The sequence below is a fragment of the Dermacentor albipictus genome, chromosome 5 (genome assembly GCF_038994185.2).
Source record: "Dermacentor albipictus isolate Rhodes 1998 colony chromosome 5, USDA_Dalb.pri_finalv2, whole genome shotgun sequence".
In the NCBI taxonomy this organism is placed as follows: Eukaryota; Metazoa; Arthropoda; class Arachnida; order Ixodida; family Ixodidae; genus Dermacentor; species Dermacentor albipictus.
The window spans coordinates 77,163,229-77,184,023 of NC_091825.1; the positions used below are offsets into that span (position 1 = coordinate 77,163,229).

Sequence of the window (20,795 nt, forward strand, 5' to 3'; positions counted from 1 at the left end):
GCATAGAAAAAGAAATGCCGCTTATTTGTTGAGTTACAATCGCAGTAGCTGACCCACAAACCTCAGCAACGAGGACCAGTTTGCTAGTAAGTGTGAAAGAAATTCATCTATATAAACATTCATTTTACCGTTACAAGTGCTGGCCGCTAAAACTGCAGCCAGCCCGATAACGTCATCGCCATAGATATCAGCCCCAAAATCGAAACAAAATTTGGTGGCCGCGGCCGCTTTCGGGTTCCCTATTCTGTCTTCCGCGCATGTCGTGGGCCTCTAAAACTGTCGACACAGGAGCTCTGACTGACTCGGTGAGTTACAACGAAAAGCGTTTTCTGATGCACAGCTTTCTTGCAACTGTTGTGTGACTAAATTCCCGTGTCGTTCGTGCCCGTCCCACAAGGCGCCTCAGGGTTTTCGCGCCAGTCGCCCCAATAAAGCGCGCTACGACGGCCCGCACTGGACCGAGACGTGGACAACGAAAATCGAGCGCAATTTTGGGCGTTTGTTTTGGTTTTGTGCGCCCGAGTCGCCGCGCCGGCCTATATTTCTCTCTTCTCCTCACCGCTTCTCTCGACCGAGGCGTAGGCCAATGGGAAAAGACTTCGTGTCCCAAGGCTTCTTGGCAGCGCGGATATCACCTGTACTGCTGTGAGTCCGCGAGGCGCTTGGCATTCCGGTCAAAGACGCTCGTTCCGGGAATACCTGAGCGTGCCTGCTACTTACTGTTTGGTATTCAGCGATTGTCGCTGTGGTAACCCCGGTAGTTGTCATCGCACTGTCAAGGTGAGACCGATGCGCGCGTCGTTTGAGTGTGCATCCCCTACATTTTCAAGATCTCTTGAGAGCGCGCCGCCGTTTAGTAATTTCTCCCAAGCTTTATTTATGCGCATGTGCTTGCTTTATCCTACGAGTAACACGTCAACTTTGTAAGATTCTCTTCGCGTTGTGTTTTTTTTGTTCTGCTGTAGAGCACACGTATTAAATGTCACTGCTGCAAAACAATATCCGTGCGTGTAGTAACGAGAGCCACTAGAGTTTTGGGTGATCAGTGTTTCCGCACAGGATGGGGCGCAGTGCTATATATCAAGCGCCCCTTCTCTTATCCCAGAGACATTCATTGTCATCTGCGACTGACAAAGGTGTCGTTTTAAGAGGCGCGCTGATCGTATTTGCGCATTCGGTGGACGCGCGCCTGTCGTCGCGAACGCGCAATCAACATCCCAGCTGTACCGTCAGCTGTGACCAGACTCGAGTCCATTAAGTAGTACGTACGTGGCGTAAGCCGCGCAAGTAACGCGGAGTGCCGTTAAAAAACAAAAAAAAAACGGTGCATCATTTCTTTCTCGATCGAAGGCTGGGTTTGTATTACTCTGTAATAATATTACAGCAAACGACTGGTACTGACCGATTAATATTCTAGTAATAATAATATTAAAAAGAAAAGAAAAGCGGCTCGTGTGACGAATATGTGTTTTGACTGTTAGTATTTCTGTATACCACAAAAGCCTTTCTGTGGGAGGCCTGCGACCTTTGTTTGCAGTTTATCAGAAAGGTGTGCTATAAATAATCTTGACTTCGCCAGGTTGCGGCAAAAAACAGCAAAAATTCACACTTACCTTAATGAGGCATTCACCGATTATCTCACACCTATTGTTTAAGGGTTTAAGTACTGAAGTGATGCAAAGTGGTAGATCCTTTGGGTTTATGTAGCACATTTAAGCATGAATCGAACTTTAATTACTGTGGGTTTTTCGCTTGCCATTCCAATTTGTATTTTCATTTTGGGTGCAATGGAAATTTTAAACTGCGTTCTTTGTGCATGACAGGTAATAACTTGTGTGCATAAATTTTATGTTAGGTTATGCAGTTTGTGCCACTCATCATTTGTGGCCTTCTGTAATGTCCATTTCGCATTTCTGTAATTTTGCTTTCAACACCTTTTTATATTTAAATATTATGGTAGCCCATAAGTTAAGCAGAATTTTGGCTGTGAGGTTAGTTTAGCTATTGGGCATTGGGAATTGGCATTCATAAGTAAATATTACAGTGATGTGATGAATATTCTGATGAAGACGCCTCATGTAATCCTCATCACATCTTTCATCGCTGGGGCCTTTGAGGTATAATAAATATACAAATTAATTAATTTTGGGCAAACATTCATTCCTTGGTGCACAAGAAGTTTATTATAAAGAAAAGCACTAGACCTTGTTCTTTTAACTGTAACTTCAGATCACGGAAATCTGACAGATCAGGTATGTGTTAGTCTAATTAGACGACATTCTGCTTGGCAATCCTTCATTTGTGCTGGGACACAGTTTCACTTTTCATGCACTTCCGGGACTGACCCATTAAATCTTGCATCAGCAGCGGTGGTTGTAGCTGGGCAACCTCTTAAGCGGCTATAAATAGGTCGTCTTGTAAAAAGTGGGCCGGGCATGCGGAGACAGGAAAGTGCTTTGGGCGCATGTGGACGGCTCTATATCATTTATACACTCGGTGCTTGCTGGCTATGTGCACAAAAAGAAAAAAAAAACTTTCATTTTGCTCTAAATTAAACTGCTGTCTCACACCACAAGTAACGTTAAAATTGATAACTTGTAACTAATGTTGCAATCATTTAGAGATGTGTATTGTGCGGTCTGTATTGTCAGTTTTATATTCACCTTTAATTTTAGTTTTTTTTTTTTGACTCTGCGCAAGAAAGAGATGCCTCCTTACGTCTCATAATTGTTTCAATAACTATTCATTTCAGTTGTCAGTGAATCTGGCTTGAAGAAATTGCAGCTTGTGTTAGTAAACATACATAAAACATTCTTTATGTCAAACTTAGTTAACAGTGACCAGAGTGTGAATAAGGAATCTGAAACTACACAATAGTTATATGTTGCTTATATGTAATGCTTATTAACTGGCACATCTTCAGTGCATAGAGGGGACTAGAGAAGGAAGCAGGACATAACGCATTAAATACAAGAAATGGATAATGTGAAAAATTAAATGTTAGTCCTGTGTGACTTTGTTCCAATCAGGAACTCTCATCCCCAGACCTGAAGCATGCTGCACTCAAGATTCAGAGCGAAAGCCCAATTGTAAACTGCTGGTCTGCATTGTACAGCTAAAATTGTACTTTCTTACTTTAATAACTGTTAATCTGTGAATGTGATTCTGTCGCTGACCAATGTGTGCTGCACCTGCCCTATCAGTTACCATTTCATACTTTACCGTGATGGATAATCACTGATGCATGCAAGTCATTATCCAGTGCAACATTCAAGTTGCAGCATGCTTTACTTGAAGTGTTAGTATATAAAACAGCACACGAGCCATCATGTATTTTTATGACCTTTCTACCGAATTTTCATATGGTGGTTATCTGCAAGACCAAAGTTTATTCTTCCCAATTCTCAAGTGTCTAAAACCACCCTTGAGAGGGAGGAATCACAATGATTTTTTACTCTTACTGTCAGCTTGTCAGTTGCAGCGCTGAGTATCGCAATGTTTGCCTCTTGATCGCCAATCACTTGTGCAAATATTTTTCTGTTTCAATTGCATCTTTCATATGCTACGGTGAAGTACCTGACCTTGGCAGGAGGCAGATAATTGTTGCAAGTTATCTGGTGTTGGAATTGAAGGAAGTGCTTAAAATGGATGGGTGCTTGATGTGATGTTGAACACAGTTGAAATAAATAAAAAGGGTAGGTTGAATTGACTGGTGTCATATTGTAAAAAGTTCACGGCCGAAGTTTTTGTCTTGGACTTGAATGTGTCTTGAGTATTGGTATCTGTCATAGCATGTTGCACCATCCGCCTGCTCTAGTGCATGAGAGTCACGAAGAATGATTTAAGAGAACTTCCACTGGTCATTCGAAAGGAGCCTCTTGAGACGGCAAGTGAGTGAGTGTGCAGGTGACTTTATGCATGTGGAAACTTTCAGTTGAATTACGTTAAATCGTTCCTGACGAGCCGGACGGCAACCATCGGAATAGGCAAGACTCGATCGGATATGATCGACGTGCCGAACAAAGGAACACCGCAAGGGGTGATAATCTCCTCAATTCTATTCAATGTCGCGATGCTAGCGCTAACCAAAAAGCTGCGGAAGATCCCCGAGCTAGGTTACGCCCTGTACGCAGACGACATCACGCTCTGGGCCACCAAGGGCTCCCTAGCGCGAAAAGAGGCGACCCTTCAAGAGGCCGCGACGGCCGTGGAGAGATTTGCGGCAGCGAGCGGGATGCGTTGTGCGCCTGAAAAGTCCGAAGTGATCCGGGTGCACGGAGGAGGAATCTACAAGTCCCCCGGCCCTATCGACCTCTATCTTGAGGGCCAGAAGATAACGGAAGGCAATAAGGCTAGGATTCTGGGTTTTTGGATCCAGAGCAACCTGAAAGCCTCCCACACCATCCAAACCCTAAGGTCTGCCACCAACCAGATCTCGCGGATTATAAAACGAGTTACAAGAAGCCGCAAGGGCATGCGAGAAGAGGACACGCTTCGCCTCGTCCAGGCTCTGGTGATCAGCAGAATAACATATAGCATGCCGTATCACTATCACTCGCTAAACAAACGCGACCAAGAACAAGTCGATGCCATCATCAGAGGCGCGTACAAAACGGCCCCGGGTCTCCCTGTCACCACCTCAAACGAGAAGTTAGCGGCCCTCGGGATCCACAACACCTTCGCTGAGCTGTCGGACGCGATTATGGCTTCGCAAAAGGCCAGACTACAGAACACGTCGGCGGACAGAGCCATCCTCCACCGGACCGGAACGGCAACGGAGCTCTGTGCCCTCGATGGGCAACGATCACTCCCGCCTGAGGTCAGAGGCAAGATCAAGGCGAACCCGATACCGAAGCACATGAGTCATGAACTCCATGAAGGACGACGCAAAGCTCGCGTCGAGAAACAGTGCCGACAATTCAAGGGTGACCCGTTTGTAACGTACATGGACGTGGCGGCGTACCCTGTAGGGGGCCTCTTCGTGGTAGCCGCCGTGAACGGGAGAGACAACTCCTTGACCCTCGCGGCCTCCGTAAGGGCAGAGACCCCAGCTGCGGCTGAGACCATAGCCGCGGCGCTGGTTATAAAACAAGAAGACAGGATAGGCAGGGAAGTCCATGTCGTTACCGACTCGCAACAGGCCTGCCGTAACTTTACGAACGGACGAACACCGCTGCTGGCGGCTCAGATTCTAGGCCCGAGGCTGCAAGAATACCATCAAATCGCGTGGACGCCGGGTCACGCGGGTCTGGAGGGGAACGAAAGGGCGAACGCCCTAGCTCGAGCGCTAATCAACCGAGCGGGGCAAGACCAATCGTCTCATCAATCCCCACCCTTTACCTTCATGCCCCTGCCATCCAATTACTGCGACCGACTCGAGATCCAGCGACTCAACCGCAGGATTTATCCTCCGCCTCACAAAAAGCTCAGCACTGAAGATGCCGTAGCTCTCCGACTTATACAGACCAACACATTTCCAAACCTACACAGATACAGTAAAATGTTCCCACATACATATTGCGGCATCTGTCCCTGGTGCGGCGACATACGCCCTACACTCTTTCACATCTCGTGGGGGTGCGAGGGCAAACCTCAACACTTAAAGACTCCTAGCACGTCATTTGAGCGGTGCGAAGTACAGCTGACCGGCGATACCCTGGCGGGACAAGAAGCTCTCGTCCAGCCAGTACGTCGAGCAGCCATGGCCAGTGGAGTCCTGGAATGAGGACACCACCCACTCGACCTCAAGAGCAACCACCTCGATGGTCCGAATAAATGTTTTCTCTCTCTCTCTCTCAGTTGAATTTCTACCTCAACAGTGGAGCAAAGAGGGAGTGATATACCTTGGAGCAATTTAATCTGGAACGGTGAGAAATATGAATCTGCTCTGACGCGACCAGCATAGAACTAATTCTCTGCCACAGTGCAAATGTATTCTGCTCCATGCTGGCTGGCGGTATTTACCTTTAGCGAAGCAGACAAACACCTGCCGCAGTAGCTCAGTGGCTATGGCTCTGGCATGGCCTATGGCTGTGGCAGTGGCTCAGTGTTGCGCTGCTAAGCACGAGACTGCGAGTTTGATCCTAGCCACGGCAGCTGCATTTCGAGGGGGTTGAAATGCAAAAACACTCATGTGCCATACTTTGGGTGCTTGCTGAAGTGGGCCAGCTGGTTAGAATTAATCTGGAGCCCTCCACTACAATGTCTCTCATAGCCCATTGCGCGTTTCCGGGATGTTAAACAGCTCAATTTAATTTTAAGTAGGTAGGCAGCAAACTGACAAATGCATTTGTGACAAGGCGCTTTCCTTTTCACTGACGTTCTTGCAGATCCATTCTGCACGTACCATGAAGTGGTGGCCAGTGCTTCTTTTGGCGTGGGTGGCAGTCTTAGCGGTGAGCGCGGCTGAGGAGGAGGACTACTACAAGCTGTTAGGTGTCAAGCGCACAGCCACTGAACGGGAGATCAAGAAGGCATTCCGCAAGCTGGCCCTCAAGTACCACCCAGACAAGAACAAGGAGCCAGGCGCTGAGGAGAAGTTCAAGAATATTGCACAGGGCAAGTAGACTACGCACTTTATCTCGGTGTTTTGTTTCACTTCATTCACGATTCTCATAGCGCAGATAAAGCATGGGAGTACTTGTAATGGTTGGCTCAGTAATCAAGGCTCAAAGATGTTACAGAGGGGAGTTGTAGAATTTAGAAATGTAGTAAAAGAAAATTCCTGGTTATCTAATATTAGCTAGTAATACATGAAAACGAACGTCTTGCATAGACGTGATTCATCGCGGAATGTGGTTCAAATCCTCCAAAGTTTGTCAGACGATTGAGTACAAGCAAACTTTTGTGTGACATGTTAGTAATGAGTTTAATACCGCAATTGATACGGCAAGAAATAAAGGGTGGGGAAATCAGATCTAGGTAGAGCTGTAAGATTTGATAATAGATTTTGTGAAAATAAAGAAAGCCTGCAGTGTATGTGGCAGGATGTGACAGGGGTCAGTTCGAGGGTGCTTTTTATGCATGTGAGAGCAGCTGTGCGGTCATAAATGTTAGAAACAAATCTGTCGGCAATATTTTGAACAAGATCACTTGCACCTAAAAATGGCACCTGTTTACTAGAATATGAATTCCATATAGAAGCCGTAGATGTAAGTTTTGTTCCGAAGTAGTAGCTTATGATATTCTGCCGTGTACGAGGGAACAAGCTAATTTCACAGCTGCTGCGGCTGCATTTTGTTGGAGGCGAAATACAAGAACATTCATGGAAGTAGATTTATGTGCATAGTTAAAGAATGCAGCTAGTCAAAAAGAATCTGGAGCCTTCCAGCATGGTGTCTCTCAGAGCTCGGGTGCTGATTTGCAGTGTTAAACCTAAGTCAGTCAATTCAACCGCCATGATGGAATGGGCGGTAGAAAAGAATAATACAGTAGGTACGTTTGAAAACTGTTCCCAACTAACTTCACAGTCTACAGTGTGGTCTACTGTTTAACAAACACTAAATTAATATTTCGGGACCAATTACAGCTCACTTGAGACGTGCAAGGTTAGTAGTTTTATCGGCTGTATAAATTGTAGTAAACATTCATTTATTCACTAAATTTACGACCATGGTGTCATGCATGCATAGGCAAAGATAAACATATCACACTCAATGACCATGGATGTTCACCGTCAGAACACTAGCGTGAGAAAAAGCGGTGACAGCTTCGTTCTGCCTTTAGCCTCAACATGTCTTCGAAACTTGAGATTAGACAACTTCCAACACTAGGCGGGCACACAAAGCCACAAGCCAACTTGCCTTTGTACCTGCCGCAGATTACCTACAAAATATGGCGTGCATGGTTGTGCTCAGCCACACCATGCGCAGCGACAGCCTGGCTAGTGGGCTCACCTGCCACCCTCCCTCCCCCTTAGCGCGCACTCACAGTCATTCCTTTTCCCTTTTGTGCACAACGATAGGTGAGCAGGAAGACAGCACCCATCAAGCCACCATCCTTCTCTGCCCGCCGTCTCACGATTTCCCTCCTGCCTACCGCAAACGGCGTAGCCTTTGCAGTAACACTTTACCTACATAGGTCTAGTTAACATATTGCATCAAGCACATCTTTACTATGAAGTTGGGCCCTACTTCTGCATCGTTTGCTGGAGCACAGATTAGGTGTTCTCACATTGGCGCACCCTGTACCTAACTGCGTTATTTGCATCGCGCAAGTGCTCAAAGAAGTGGCATCCTGCTTTGGTGAATGTGTACAAACTGCTGTTTTGTTTCTGACCGCCCATATTCAAGCAAATTGACAGTCTGGTGCGTTTGTGACACAAGAAAAGTAGCAGTTTTGTCCGACAGGCGAATAATTGATTGCGATAGCAAATTAGTGAACAGGTAGCTATACAAAGTAAGAATAGTAGTCCTATCGGCTGTATAAACTTGTAAACATAGACATACTAACTAAATTAACAAGCATGGTGTCATGCACACCCAAGCAAACATGAACACATCTTACTCTATGACTGCGAAAACACATCAAAATGATGGAGTGAGGAAACGTCACAGCAGCAGTGAGCAAGTTGACTTTTGTGCTGCGTGTTGCATCAACGCAAACTAAGCTACGAAAACACAGCGCGAACCAAACTCTGTCCCTGTCACAGATGGCTTTCCAGATATAGCGGCCTGGGCGGGTGTAGGCGGCTGCCCGGGCCACCTGGAGTAGTATGCCTGCTCCCTACCTTACCGCCGGAGCGTTGCGTGCGACGGAAGACAGGGCGCGCTTCCTCTCCGCTTTCCTCACCTGTGTTTGTGAGGTTGAGCCATGATTGCCGGCACACGCTCGCACACTTTCACTCGCATATAGAGCACACGGTGCGTGGCAACAATTTTATCGCCTTTGGACTTTATACAGAACCTCATAGCAACGACATAAATGCACCTGGAATGTCCGTATAATTGCTATCTCAATAAAACAGCAATATAGTGTGTAGGCACAGGTACATAGCCTTATGCATACCTATACTGTAAATTAGGCCATAACAGGCTTTTCCTGTGCATCCTGATTGCAAAAATTAATACTAATGCCAAGATATTGTGCTATTGATGAAAGATCTGAACTTCTCAATCTGGTACCAGTGCAAGGCAGCATGCCTTCCTTCTGCATTCTGTGTAGAAGGAAGATTAAGGTGCGTAGATTGAATAAGCAGTCATTTAACCAGGACATTATGTCCGTGTGCAAGGTTGTGAAATTCCAGCAATGCTAAAATATGGTTATCATAACTAGTACTGTGGAACCTCGGTAAAAAAATGAGGCGAAATTGCTGCTTAAACAGAGCAGCAGCCTCTAAATTGCTTGGTTTTGTAAAGAGGCAATGCAAGAAAAAAAGAAAAAAAAATCGTAAATCGGAACCATAAATCTTTAACTTTCTGTAACCGGAAAGCCAAATGCAAGCTCTAAAAGATTTTCTCACAGAACCAGGACCTGATTTTTCTTTTTTTTGTGACACCTGTTGTCTGTGAAGAAAGCCACCATTAAAAAGAGGTAGCAAGAATTGATACATTATTCATTCAAGCATGTACTGTACATGCCGATTGCTACTGTGGGTAATGAAATAAAGAAAATTAGAATGTGGCTGACATCTCCTCAAGTTGACAGGAGATGGGGATCTGGTGCATACATTTACCGTAGTTTCGTCCATCTGTAACACTAGCATGGCAATGGTCAAAGTACAGACTGACCAAGTCATATGTGCATGCAGGAATTCCTTTTACTACTATTCTTTGTTTTAGAGATGGGGCTCATTTCAAGAATAAAGTTGCCTATGTTCTGGTGAATTCGTTTCTTCAGACTTCCATTTATTCATTCTTGTAGGCAGTTCCCACTGAGTCACAATTATTGGTCAGTGACTGTATTGGTTCCAGATTACACTTTTAAAGGCACTTTGTCATTTTCTTTCCTTTTTGTAAAGAACTAGCTGCCGGGTTCACTTCTTGAGCCTTGATATTTCTGAAAGCTATGTTGACCGGGTGTACAAGATATAGTGCTTGCACTGCTGTACATATCTCTACATATTTCTCAGTAAGTGTTAATTGGAGAATATTTCTCTAGTCTCTTGAGGTTTTGCTTGACGAGGTCCTTTTGTAAGTCGTTATATGTGGTGTCTATATCGCAGCCAAATCTTGATGATACAATTCACTGTTCGCGCAAATTTCAGAGTGATAAGATTTTGAAAGAAGCCCTTGCAAGAATGCATTAGGTGCAGTACATTCGGTTTCGGGATAGCTTAAGCACTCTCCCGGTTTGCAGTGGATTATACACATTTCCGAGCCACCACAGGGTCTCTCTTATTCAGAGAAGTACGTTTGTGAAGCCGGCATTTGAAATCGTTATCTTTTGTGATCTTAGCAGAGACCAGCTCACTTGAAACGCACTGACTCAGGCATGCAGTAAGTACTGGCAACACAGACAAAGGCATGAACATAAAATTTTGCAATCTACAAGTGCGTTCAGTGCACAGACCACACTGAGGGAATAAAGATTCAGAAAGCCATCAGGGACTTTTCCAACTAAAGATATAAACATCAATTCATGAAACCCGTCTCACCTTCAATTTTACGCTGCAACTAATGTTTGTTATGGACTGTACAAGTTTTGGACGATACAAATAAATTACGAGGCCTCGAGAATGTCGTATTATCAGAATTTTTCTGTAGTTTTTGTGACCATATAACATCTTCATTGTTTTCCTGAAATGGGAAGTACCTTTCAAGCCTGCGTTAACGTTCTTTATTTTTTTTTATTTCCCTCACCTGAACAGCTTACGAGGTCCTGTCGGACAGCGAGAAGCGCCAGAAGTACGACCAGTTTGGCAGCTCCGCCTTCAAGCAAGGCGGTGACGAGGGCGGCAGGACGCAGTTCCATGACTTCGACATGCACGACTTCTTCCGTCACTTCGACGATGCCTTCAACTTCCACCAGCAGCAGCACGGCCGATCGCATTTCCACAATGGCCCTCCCAACTTTGGTCAGCAAAAGCCACACCAACACCATCACCACGGAGGCCAACGCTCATTCTTTGGCAACGCATTCAACATGGAGGACCTGTTTTCTGACTTTGATGATGAGCGTGAGGACTGGATGGGTGGTGGCGGTGGTGGACCCTTTGGAGAAGTCTTCGGCTCGGGCGAATCCTTTGCACGGTCGCACTTCTCACGTCATGCGCAGAACCACCGGGCCAACATGTTTCACCAGCATAGTGATGGTAAGTGCTCACTCGAGTGGTATACAGTCAAAGCTTAGTGGGATGATAGTCGTGATCCACTAAAGAGGCACTAGAGAACTGTGAAATTGTCAACGAAAATTAGATTGGCAGACTGTGCTTATAGAATACCAAACGTGTCACTTTAGCATGGCTAACTTCTTTCTGTTTGGTGCCAGTTTATTACTGACTGGTACACTGTAGTACACACCACGAGCACTTTCTCGTGAGACAATGCTGCTTGGAGCTTCGGAATATAATATTGGAGCTTTGAAATATGATATGCTAAGTAATGGTGTCAAACATGGGCATTAACTGTAAATAAATATTTACCCTGTAAAGGTAAATTCTGCAAGTTTCATCTTTTCTGATTGCAAGATTGCGAAGTATGCTTAATTGGTGCATTTGTCTTGTTAGAAAATCAGATGGACATTGTTTTCCAATTCCAATCCTTAAAATACTCTATGCACAATATAATTGGGTAAATAATATTGCAAAATAAAGTGCTTGTGTGTTTAAATGCTTACTCAGTTTATTCTTTTAATTCGACCCACTGGACAATTCCATTCCATCGGTCACATCAAGGCCAGCTTAATGGAAGTCACCCGTTTATTTCGAGTTTGGCATAGCATGGGCCACTACAGCAATATTCTGTGGCACCACTGTGAATGCCACTGAAGGACTGTTGCGCAACAGCTAGCGATGAAAAATGTTGGGTGCTGAGAGATAACATAGGAATACAGCAATACTTGTGGTCACTTGGCATGTGAATAAGAAAATAAGCTTTGTTAAAAAGAATGGTCCGGCAGTTTTGGTTGTGATGGCCTCAGGGGGTGGCATGTCAGACAGACAGAGAACTTTAATTTGATGGCATGTGTACTTATTTCTTTAGTACCATGGCTAGAATGTTTCTTGGGCCTTGCAGGGATGGTTGCGCAATTGCCAGCAATGGCCAGCTTTGAAATCTTTCTAGTCTTTCAGTGAACAACAAAGAAATATGATTCGCATAAGGCGTAAGGCATGTTAGAGGCTGACTTTGTATTTTCACGGTGGCGTTAACACTCTTGTGTGTTGACATCACTTTCTTTCTCGCAGAAAAGCAGTCCACATCAGAAGTGACACTTCATAAATTTTGTAGCAATAAATTTATCTCTAGCTTGACCAAAGAAGGCCAGCTACAACTTACCTTTGGACCATGTAAAAAGCCTAGTTTCAGATAGCGCAGATGACAGTGCGGCTTGCGTGCAAAATTTAATGCTGGAAATAGAAGTCGTGAGAAGCTTGTAAAAACTGATGTTCTTCATACTTGTAGTTGAAGAAATGCAGCCATTACTGCTTATCGGAAGCGACGCACTACCCAGAACATTGAGAACCAGCACAGCTCTTCTGCATGACGGCATGGCCTGTGACATCAGGCAGGGCCCACAGTACACTGGCAATCTCGGAAGCGACATCCTTTGATTTATGTTATACATCCGCTAACCATCAGGTGCACACATTGTGTGCTCAATTGCTATTGAAAGGCTGTTGATAAGAAAATTGGATGAATACCGACCCTGCAGAGTTGTCTAGATTGCTTCTTTAGTGTATACTACTCATACATAACCATCTTAGACAGAGTGAAATTTCTTTGCCTTTAGTTTCCCTCTAATTTAAGTCCTTGTGTGCAATGTGAGAAACAAGCCAGCATTCTATTGATGCCCAAAAACAACAATATAAAACTAACTTAATTCTAATACTGCCATATATGTTGTAGGAATTCAGTGTCTAGTGGGCTGCCCCGGTCTTTAGTGCCGTTACTTCCCCACAGTGTGCACATTGAATTGGCAAAAGTAAAGCTGACATTGTATTCCGGGTTATCTGTTTTAGTAGAAGCACACTTATCGAATTTCACTAATTTATATGCATAATAATCACTGTAAAGCACATGGCCCGATTGTAGATTGAAGCCAAGCAGTTATGGAATGCTCAGGCTTGGTAATATCGATTAAATGATTAAAGGTATGCCACAAAATTATTAATCTTTATCAAACTCCACCTTTCGTTTAATCGACTTAATCGATTAGACAAGTTTAATGAACCGTTTTGGGGAGTTTGACAAGGAGGGCGCGAAAATTTTGAAATTGCACTAGAATGCAGCTGTGTTAGAGCGACTGTCACTTGTTCTTCCAAGTCCCGACTGATGGCAGGCCGAGCACTTCCCCTCCTCCCTCTCCCCTGCCACCCATTATGCTCACCACCACACCGCCGAAGCTTGAAATGCCCTCGTAATTCAAGGCATACTATGGCAGCCTAGTCGTTAATCGTCTTGTCACTCAGAGTCCACGAAAGACGTAGCATAGCATTTGCACCGGTTTGGAGCATGTGTTTGATATTGCGATGGAGTTCCTGTCAATTCCAGTGAATCTATAGCTTCCGAGCATCCATACTTGCATGCTGATTGTGTGGCCATTCGAAGATGTCGGTTTCACCCACACAGCCCAGCCAATTCACATTCCTTCGCTCTAGAAAAGAGCATGTCGCTTGAAACCCTGAACCAGTAATTTTCTTGTTTCTCGTAATTTTCACATTGCAATTTCTTGCATATTTTAGTTGAACTTCACCCTTCATTTTTGCCACTTTTCTTATTTCATGTTTAAGTGTACATCCTACAGGGATTCACTAGTGCCATGTATCTTGTTTAATTCTGCTCTAAGTGCCATTTTATAACATATAGTGTTTATCTTTCCATAGGCCACTAGTGCAAACTTTAAGTTATTTTTAACAAATTTAAGATTGTTCTTTATCATACATTATACACTCGTATTTCTAACTTGGTTACATGTCTCAAACATTAATATAAGGTCCCACAAAAGTAGATACCTGTGTTTCAACCTTTTTGAAGTGCCTGGCCAAAATTTCCGTTAATTAATTAATTGATAATAAATCATGCATCGAAAGCAATTAATTGATTAAAGGTTAAATGATGAATGATTAATTGTTAATTGAATTAAAGTGCGTGAGTGAGTAAAGACTTTATTTGGAAACAAGGTATTGACGGATGACCTTGTTAGGCAGCCACGAGCCCCTGGGCCCGGGCGGCTTCTTCAGCTCTCTCGATGACCTTGGCCTGCAGGTCAGGGTCGGAGCTGAGCAACACAGCCTCCCACTGCTCAGTACTACTTATTTCGTGATTTGTGTAGTTTTTGGCTGGGCACGACCACATAATATGGAATAGATCCGCTTTTTGCTTACAATGCTTACATGTATTAGGGTATTGGTCCGGGTAGTAGTAGTGATAGGCTACAGGGTTGGGGTAGGTGTTCGTCTGAAGTCGTCTCCAAGCTACTTCTTGTCGCTTGTTAAGCGATTTGTGTGCTGGCGGGTACACTGCCCTGGCTAACCTGTAGTGCTGAGTTATTTCCTGGTAACTGACCATGCGATCCCTCCCTGATCCTAGCGTGAGCCATCCGGGTGCTCGGTTGGCGAGTCCTCGAGTGGCGGTGTGGGCGGCATCGTTGCCGGGTAGGGAGGAGTGTGCTGGTGCCCAAATGATCTGGATTGGTCGTGGGTGTTGGTTGGTGTCTATTATGTGTTTTACGGGAGCCGAGACCCGACCTTTCGCAAAATTGCATACTGCTGCTCTGGAATCGCTAATAATGTAATGACAATGTGTGGAGGCTATTGCCAGAGCGATAGCCGCCTCTTCCGCTGTTTCGGAGCTTCTGGTGTGAATTGAACCACCAGCGCGTATTTGACCCGAGGAGTCCACCACTGCAAGAGACATACAGTTGCGTTCAATGTATTCTGCTGCGTCGACATAGACTACGTCTTTGAAGGCGTGGAATTTCTGATGTAGGGCTTTGGACCGCTCGGCCCTCCTTTCCTTGTGGAATTCAGGGTGCATGTTTTGAGGGAGTGGATTAATTTTGAGATGGCGCCTCTGATCGTGAGAAATGTCTACTTTAATGCTTTGTATCGACTCTTAGTTGATGCCGAGATTCTGGAGGATGTTTCGCCCGGCGGCACTCCGAGCTAGCCTTTCGTATTGAGATATAAGGTGCGCTTCTACAAGTTCATAGAGAGTGTTGTGCACACCTAGGGCTAGCAATTTAGCATTGGCCGTTCTTATGGGTAGCCCAAGAGCCTGTTTATTAAATTAATTGACCATCCCTAGGAGTGCTGATAAGTCTTAACAAGAACATCAAGGCATTTCACCATGTATTTTGAGGATTTATTTCACGAAAGTGACGTTATCCTTACTCAAATGTTTTGTCTTGTCTTTTTCTTGTTTTTAGGGCAAGGCCACTGCAAGACAGTCACACAGAGAGTCGGCAACATGGTGACAACTTATACTCAGTGCTCGTAGGAACCAAAGAAGCTTCGAGTGTGGGTCTCCCTGCGTTGAGCGAAAGCTGGAACTGTAAATTCAAGGTGCACAGGTTGTGCTTGTAAAAAGCAGACTAACTGAAGCACCGTGCTCTGATCTGTGATGTTTGGGCGCGAGCCCACAGTTTTCTGCAGCATGCTGCAATCCGGTTATGGATTTGTTGTTGTTTTATGTTGTGTACATACTCAAGTCTCTCCTTACTTTTTTTTTTTTCTTTTAGTAAATTGTCTGCCTATTGAAGGTTGTGACTGGCCGAAGTAGACCCAGAAGCTTTGTAATCAGGGAATTTGTATGGTGTGTGAGAAATGGAAGAACTGAAACGTTTTGTGAATGCAAGCACAGGCAATAATCAACCAGTGCCACATAAACAGACAGTAGTACTGAGCAGACTACACAGACTTTCTATACTGAAGTACTTCAGCCATTGGGAGGGATAAAAAATAATGTAGCACTGGGCTGGAAGTAGCCAATGAAAAATTACCGCCAAATGTAATAGTGTTTCACTGGGCCTGGATATATGTGCTTATTGAGCCAGCAAAACTGTCACTTACATTTTATACTCGTCATCCATTTTAATAGAAGCAAACTTTAATATTAAAGATTTCCTGTAGTATATAACAGTTCTGTCACATCACCTGGATTACTTGAACAGGCAGGTACTACTTTCCAGGCAAACTGCGGGGTGATGCAGCACTGATGAAAATATTTTCACAGTGTTGTGCCCCTGTGAGAAAGGTTTGTGAAATGCTTTACCCATTGTGGGGAGCACTGATAGCGATAGCACAAGTCTGATAAATAGTTTCCGGCGGTTGTTACCGTTTCATTTCTGTGACTTCGCATCGTGTGTGGAGAGGTGCTAGGTAATCACGCAAGAACATAATTTATTGTTGGATATGGCTGTGTGTTTGGCAAGGATTGGCCATTGCTTTTCATTGCATGTTACTCGCAACTGTGCATAGCCTAAAGACAAGTGTTGTGGTTCACTGCATTTAATTTGCACAATGTTCAACATAAATATAGGCCACTTCATGTTGTCATGACAGAGACATGATGGTGACCGGTAGGGCACATGGTGTGACAACACACGCTATGCAAGAGACAGTCGTGCCAGTGGAAGCTTCTATTCTTTTTCCCAGCTCCCGCACATTTGGTGTTGCATGAGTTGTGTCGTCATATTTATTTTTTTACTCTAGGGCTGTATTTTTTAACGATCCACTTCGTTTCTCATTCCTTTTCACTCTTTGTCATGGGCTTGGATGTGACGCAGATACTGCTGTTGTCGCTGCCGTTGACAACTTGGCACAACATGCGACAAGATGAGAAGAATGGAAAATGAAATGGAATGTTACATAGTAGGAGTACTGCTTTCTATTTTACCCAAGAGATATATATCAAAGTACTGGTTTGTTGCCATCTTGCCCAAATTTATTGCTTTCATTGCAAATGCAAATTCTTAAGTATTATTTATTTATGTACACTAGATGACTCTTGAATGCTTTTGGTCATCTTGGGGATTCGGTGTGGCAGTGGATGTTTGTTGAGGTACTTCCCTGCTTTCTTTTGTGTGTGTTTAGAAAGTGTTGTACACTTCACAACAGCTCTGTATAGTAAGCATTCATTGTAGATATTTGTAAATAGCCTTAGATTTTTTTAAAAATCGGCCTCCATTCCACCCTGTGAAAGTGTAGGTACAGTGAAGCTGTTGCCGGCGTTGCACGCTGCCACCACAAGCGACGTACGGCACGCCCGCACGCATGTGTCCAGAAGTGCAATGAGCATTCTCATTCTTCTAGGCGCTCCACCAACTGCAAGTGCATTATTGAGCTAAATGAATTTTTCAAAGTGAAATGCATCGGGAAAAGTAGGACTTACACACAAGCTACAGACATGATAGCTTTGGATTGTTGTTCAAATAAATGGTGGAGCCGTTAGCACAGCTTACGTCTTCATTCTTGTAGGCCCTCTGCCTAGTGAAAGTGCATTATTGAACTAATTGAATTTCTCAAAGTAAACTGCATCAGAAAATTAGTTAAATACGATTGCGCACAACCTGCAGACACGATAGTACCGGATTGTATTATTCAAATGTACGAAGAACATAGTTCTGTTATGCGGAAACTTGAACACAAAGCTTCCAGCTGCCGCTTGTTTTTGCGCTAGTAAAAGCTCGCACGTGGATACAAAACATCCCGACCAACTAGAGGGTAACAGCTTCACTGTAAAACTCGCTGTACTGTACAGTAGCCCTGTTGGCCTGAAATATTGAACCATGTTTTGATGCTGGTTGCATTGCTACTAGACCAAAAAAAATGTTTAGCCAAATGAACGAAGGCCCTTTGCAGTTATCATCTGCTTGACAAAGTTCAGAGGTTCATTAGTAAGTGAATTTCCGTGTTGAAAGGTTTTTCACTACACGATCACAGTTAGTCGTAGGGCCACTCATTATTTGCTGTGCACTCGTTGGTGTTTCAGTGACATCTTGCCAAGCTTTATTGGCTTTTGAACACATTCAATACAAGCAATGCTCAGAGACTATCAAGTCTCTGAGCACATGTCCTCATCAGTTGTCACATCCAAATGGTGGCAGAATTTTTTTTAAATGTGGACCGAGGTTTCAGTGCACATCAAAGAACTCCATGCAGTCAAAATAATCTGGAGCCCTTCACAGTTGCATGTCTCATATTATTAGTGTTTCTTTGGGATGCTAAGACCTGTCACTCCTGTAGTAACAAGACGGGACAAGTTACATTCATGAAAGTGTAGGTGGTAGTGCCAATAAAATTTGATGTGGAGGTCAACAGCTTAGCTAGTCTTGGAACTAAAGATGGCTGTCATGACTTTAAGTATTGTGGCAAGGTATTCAAAATGGGTGGGGCACCATGATATTTACTGAGGCCACTTGCATGGTCTAGTATTGTGGTGAGATTGGTCTGTGTTCAGTCAAGCACCTTTAAATGTATGCAAAGATTTTAGAGCAAATATCTTGTACTTTGTACAGCAAGCGCTAGTGAACATGATTAGTCTATTGCATCTGAGAGGTTCCTGTACGCCAAGCAAGATCGTAAAATCGAAAGGACAACTTCAGTAGCATTTTTCAATACCGGTGCATTTATTCTGCCACAGTGTGCAACTTTGAATTATAGTTTTACACAATATAACTAATTCGGAATTCGCAACCCAATGCAATGAGCCATTGAGAGCAGTGCTTTCAGTAATGTATACCGTACTTTACTGTGCTTGTGCATTGCTATGTTTCTCGAGTTTCTTGGATTGTAAAGGTGATACTACCAACTGTGCAGTGTATTGTAATTGTTGGCACCTGCTGTTAAACTCGAAATGGCAGCAATAAAATGTTTATGGCTCGTTATTCTGCTTCTGTCGAGGCTTGGTGCAATGAACGGTGCGACAGTGCGAGAACCTGGTGTGTGGCTCGCTCCTCGCATTTCGTCTCCTTCGATTCTACTGCACTCTGACCGCCTTTCTGCTGTTTCAAACAGCATGCTCCTTAAAACCTGTGTGCATTAATAATAATAATAATAATAATAATAATAATAATAATAATAATAATAATAATAATAATAACTTTATTTGCATTTGAAATACACAATGCCGGAGCATTATAACATGTTCCGGCATCGGAGCATTATAACATGCTCCTATAATGCTCCTACAACATGCTCCGGAGCATTATAACATGCCATTATAACAGTCCATAATTTGTGGTGCTCTATATCACAGTGGCGAATTCCTGTTGCACATGCTTTAACGTACTGGTGCAGCTTTGAGAAAATGCAGTCTGCTTACTAATTAAAAAAAAAACGCAGATGTGCTGTGTATTCTTCATGGAACGCACACTGTTGGAAGTTCTAGTAATGTGACTAGTAATGAGTAATGTCTAGTTGATGAAACATGATTTGATGCGCTGTTTTGTAGCCTAGCACACCACACTGATAGATGCGCACACTGCTTCAATTCATACACAACACAGGCCTCACAGCACACATATAATACACATATATGCACCAAGAATTATGCCTTAAGGGCAAGTCTTTATCGCAATAAAAAAAAGTGGGCGATCCATCATCACTGGCATATCTTTATATCCACTGCAGGATGAAGGCCTCTCCCAGCGATCTCCAATTACCCCTCTCTTCTGCTAGCTGATTCCAAGTTAAGCTTGAAATTTTCTCATTTGAAGCACACCAACTAATTCTCTGCCATCCTCGACACTTCCTTCCCTTCACACCCATTCTGTGACTCTTAAGAAACCACAGGTTACCTACCCTATGTTTACATGACCTGTCCAGCTCCATTTTTTTTCTCTTAAAAAATGTCAGCTGGAATATTGGCTACTCCTGTTTGCTCTCTGATCCACACCGTTGTCTTCCTGTCTCTTAATGTTATACATTCAGTGGCGTAGCTAGGTCGTCTGGCACCCGGGGCCCATAGGCCTTCTGTCACCCCACTCCCCGGGTGTAGCCGGCGGAAAGAGGGGTGTCTTCAGACGTATATGACACCCCCCCCCCCCCCCTTCACTGGGCCCTTGCACCCGGGGCCCACGTCCCCCCGGCCCCCCCCCCTGTTGCTACGCCACTGTATACATTACTATACATGCAACATATTGCGCAGATGCATTTGGCCTTTTAACATAGCTAAAGACTTGCTGAATGGTGCCGCTAATCAAAAAATGCTCCTTGCATGTCTCTTTTACCCTTTGGCACTTTATACCTCGCCTAATAAGCATGCCTATGCCTTTCCTTGAACCAGTCATTCTGTTTCACCCCTCCCATACAAAATTGTCAATAACAGGCGGCTGGTCCAAATCTCGTAGATGACGTTTCGGCCAAGGCGTACACACTAATAGCTTAATCATTCAGCTGTGTTAGAATCGAGCCATTTTTTCTGCTTGCGAACACCCGGCATACAGTCAGAGGTGCGATTCTTGCGCCAAATGCGCCATTACGATTCAAACGCCAATTTCTGCGCCAAACAAGTGAAATTGAGCGAAATTGCGCCACACTGCGCCAGAAGGGCTTCGGTACGTGTGCTCCGGCAGCGGTCACGAACAGCGAGTGGACTTGTTCTCCGAAAAAGGATGCAACCGTCGATACTCCGCATACGGCTCGACGGCGGCCCCCGCACAGTTCGTCATTTTCGCGCTTATGACAGTGGGCATTT

The 20,795-nt window shown here is 44.3% G+C and overlaps 1 protein-coding gene across 3 annotated transcripts; it reads left to right on the top strand.

The window, feature by feature from the left end:
• The first annotated feature begins 146 nt into the window (after positions 1-146).
• LOC139059906 (dnaJ homolog subfamily B member 9-like) lies at positions 147-18,984 on the top strand. Of its 3 annotated transcripts, none has more exons than XM_070538459.1 (4): positions 147-305; positions 6,330-6,558; positions 10,808-11,251; positions 15,526-18,984. In XM_070538459.1, the coding sequence occupies exons 1-4, from the start codon at positions 258-260 to the stop codon at positions 15,594-15,596; spliced, it is 792 nt and encodes a 263-aa protein (XP_070394560.1). In that variant the 5' UTR covers positions 147-257; the 3' UTR covers positions 15,597-18,984. The 3 variants fall into 3 exon arrangements, with proteins under 3 accessions (XP_070394560.1, XP_070394563.1, XP_070394562.1); XM_070538462.1 differs by lacking the exon at positions 147-305 and adding an exon at positions 312-645; XM_070538461.1 differs by lacking the exon at positions 147-305 and adding an exon at positions 647-780.
• The last annotated feature ends 1,811 nt before the right edge of the window (positions 18,985-20,795 follow it).

Bases quoted from the DNA above. Each gene is read 5' to 3' on its own strand.
- LOC139059906 (XM_070538459.1), top strand. From the start codon at position 258: ATGTCGTGGGCCTCTAAAACTGTCGACACAGGAGCTCTGACTGACTCG. The intron at 6,559-10,807 runs GCAAGTAGACTA...TCACCTGAACAG, and splicing joins GTTCAAGAATATTGCACAGG to CTTACGAGGTCCTGTCGGAC. The intron at 11,252-15,525 runs GTAAGTGCTCAC...TCTTGTTTTTAG, and splicing joins GTTTCACCAGCATAGTGATG to GGCAAGGCCACTGCAAGACA.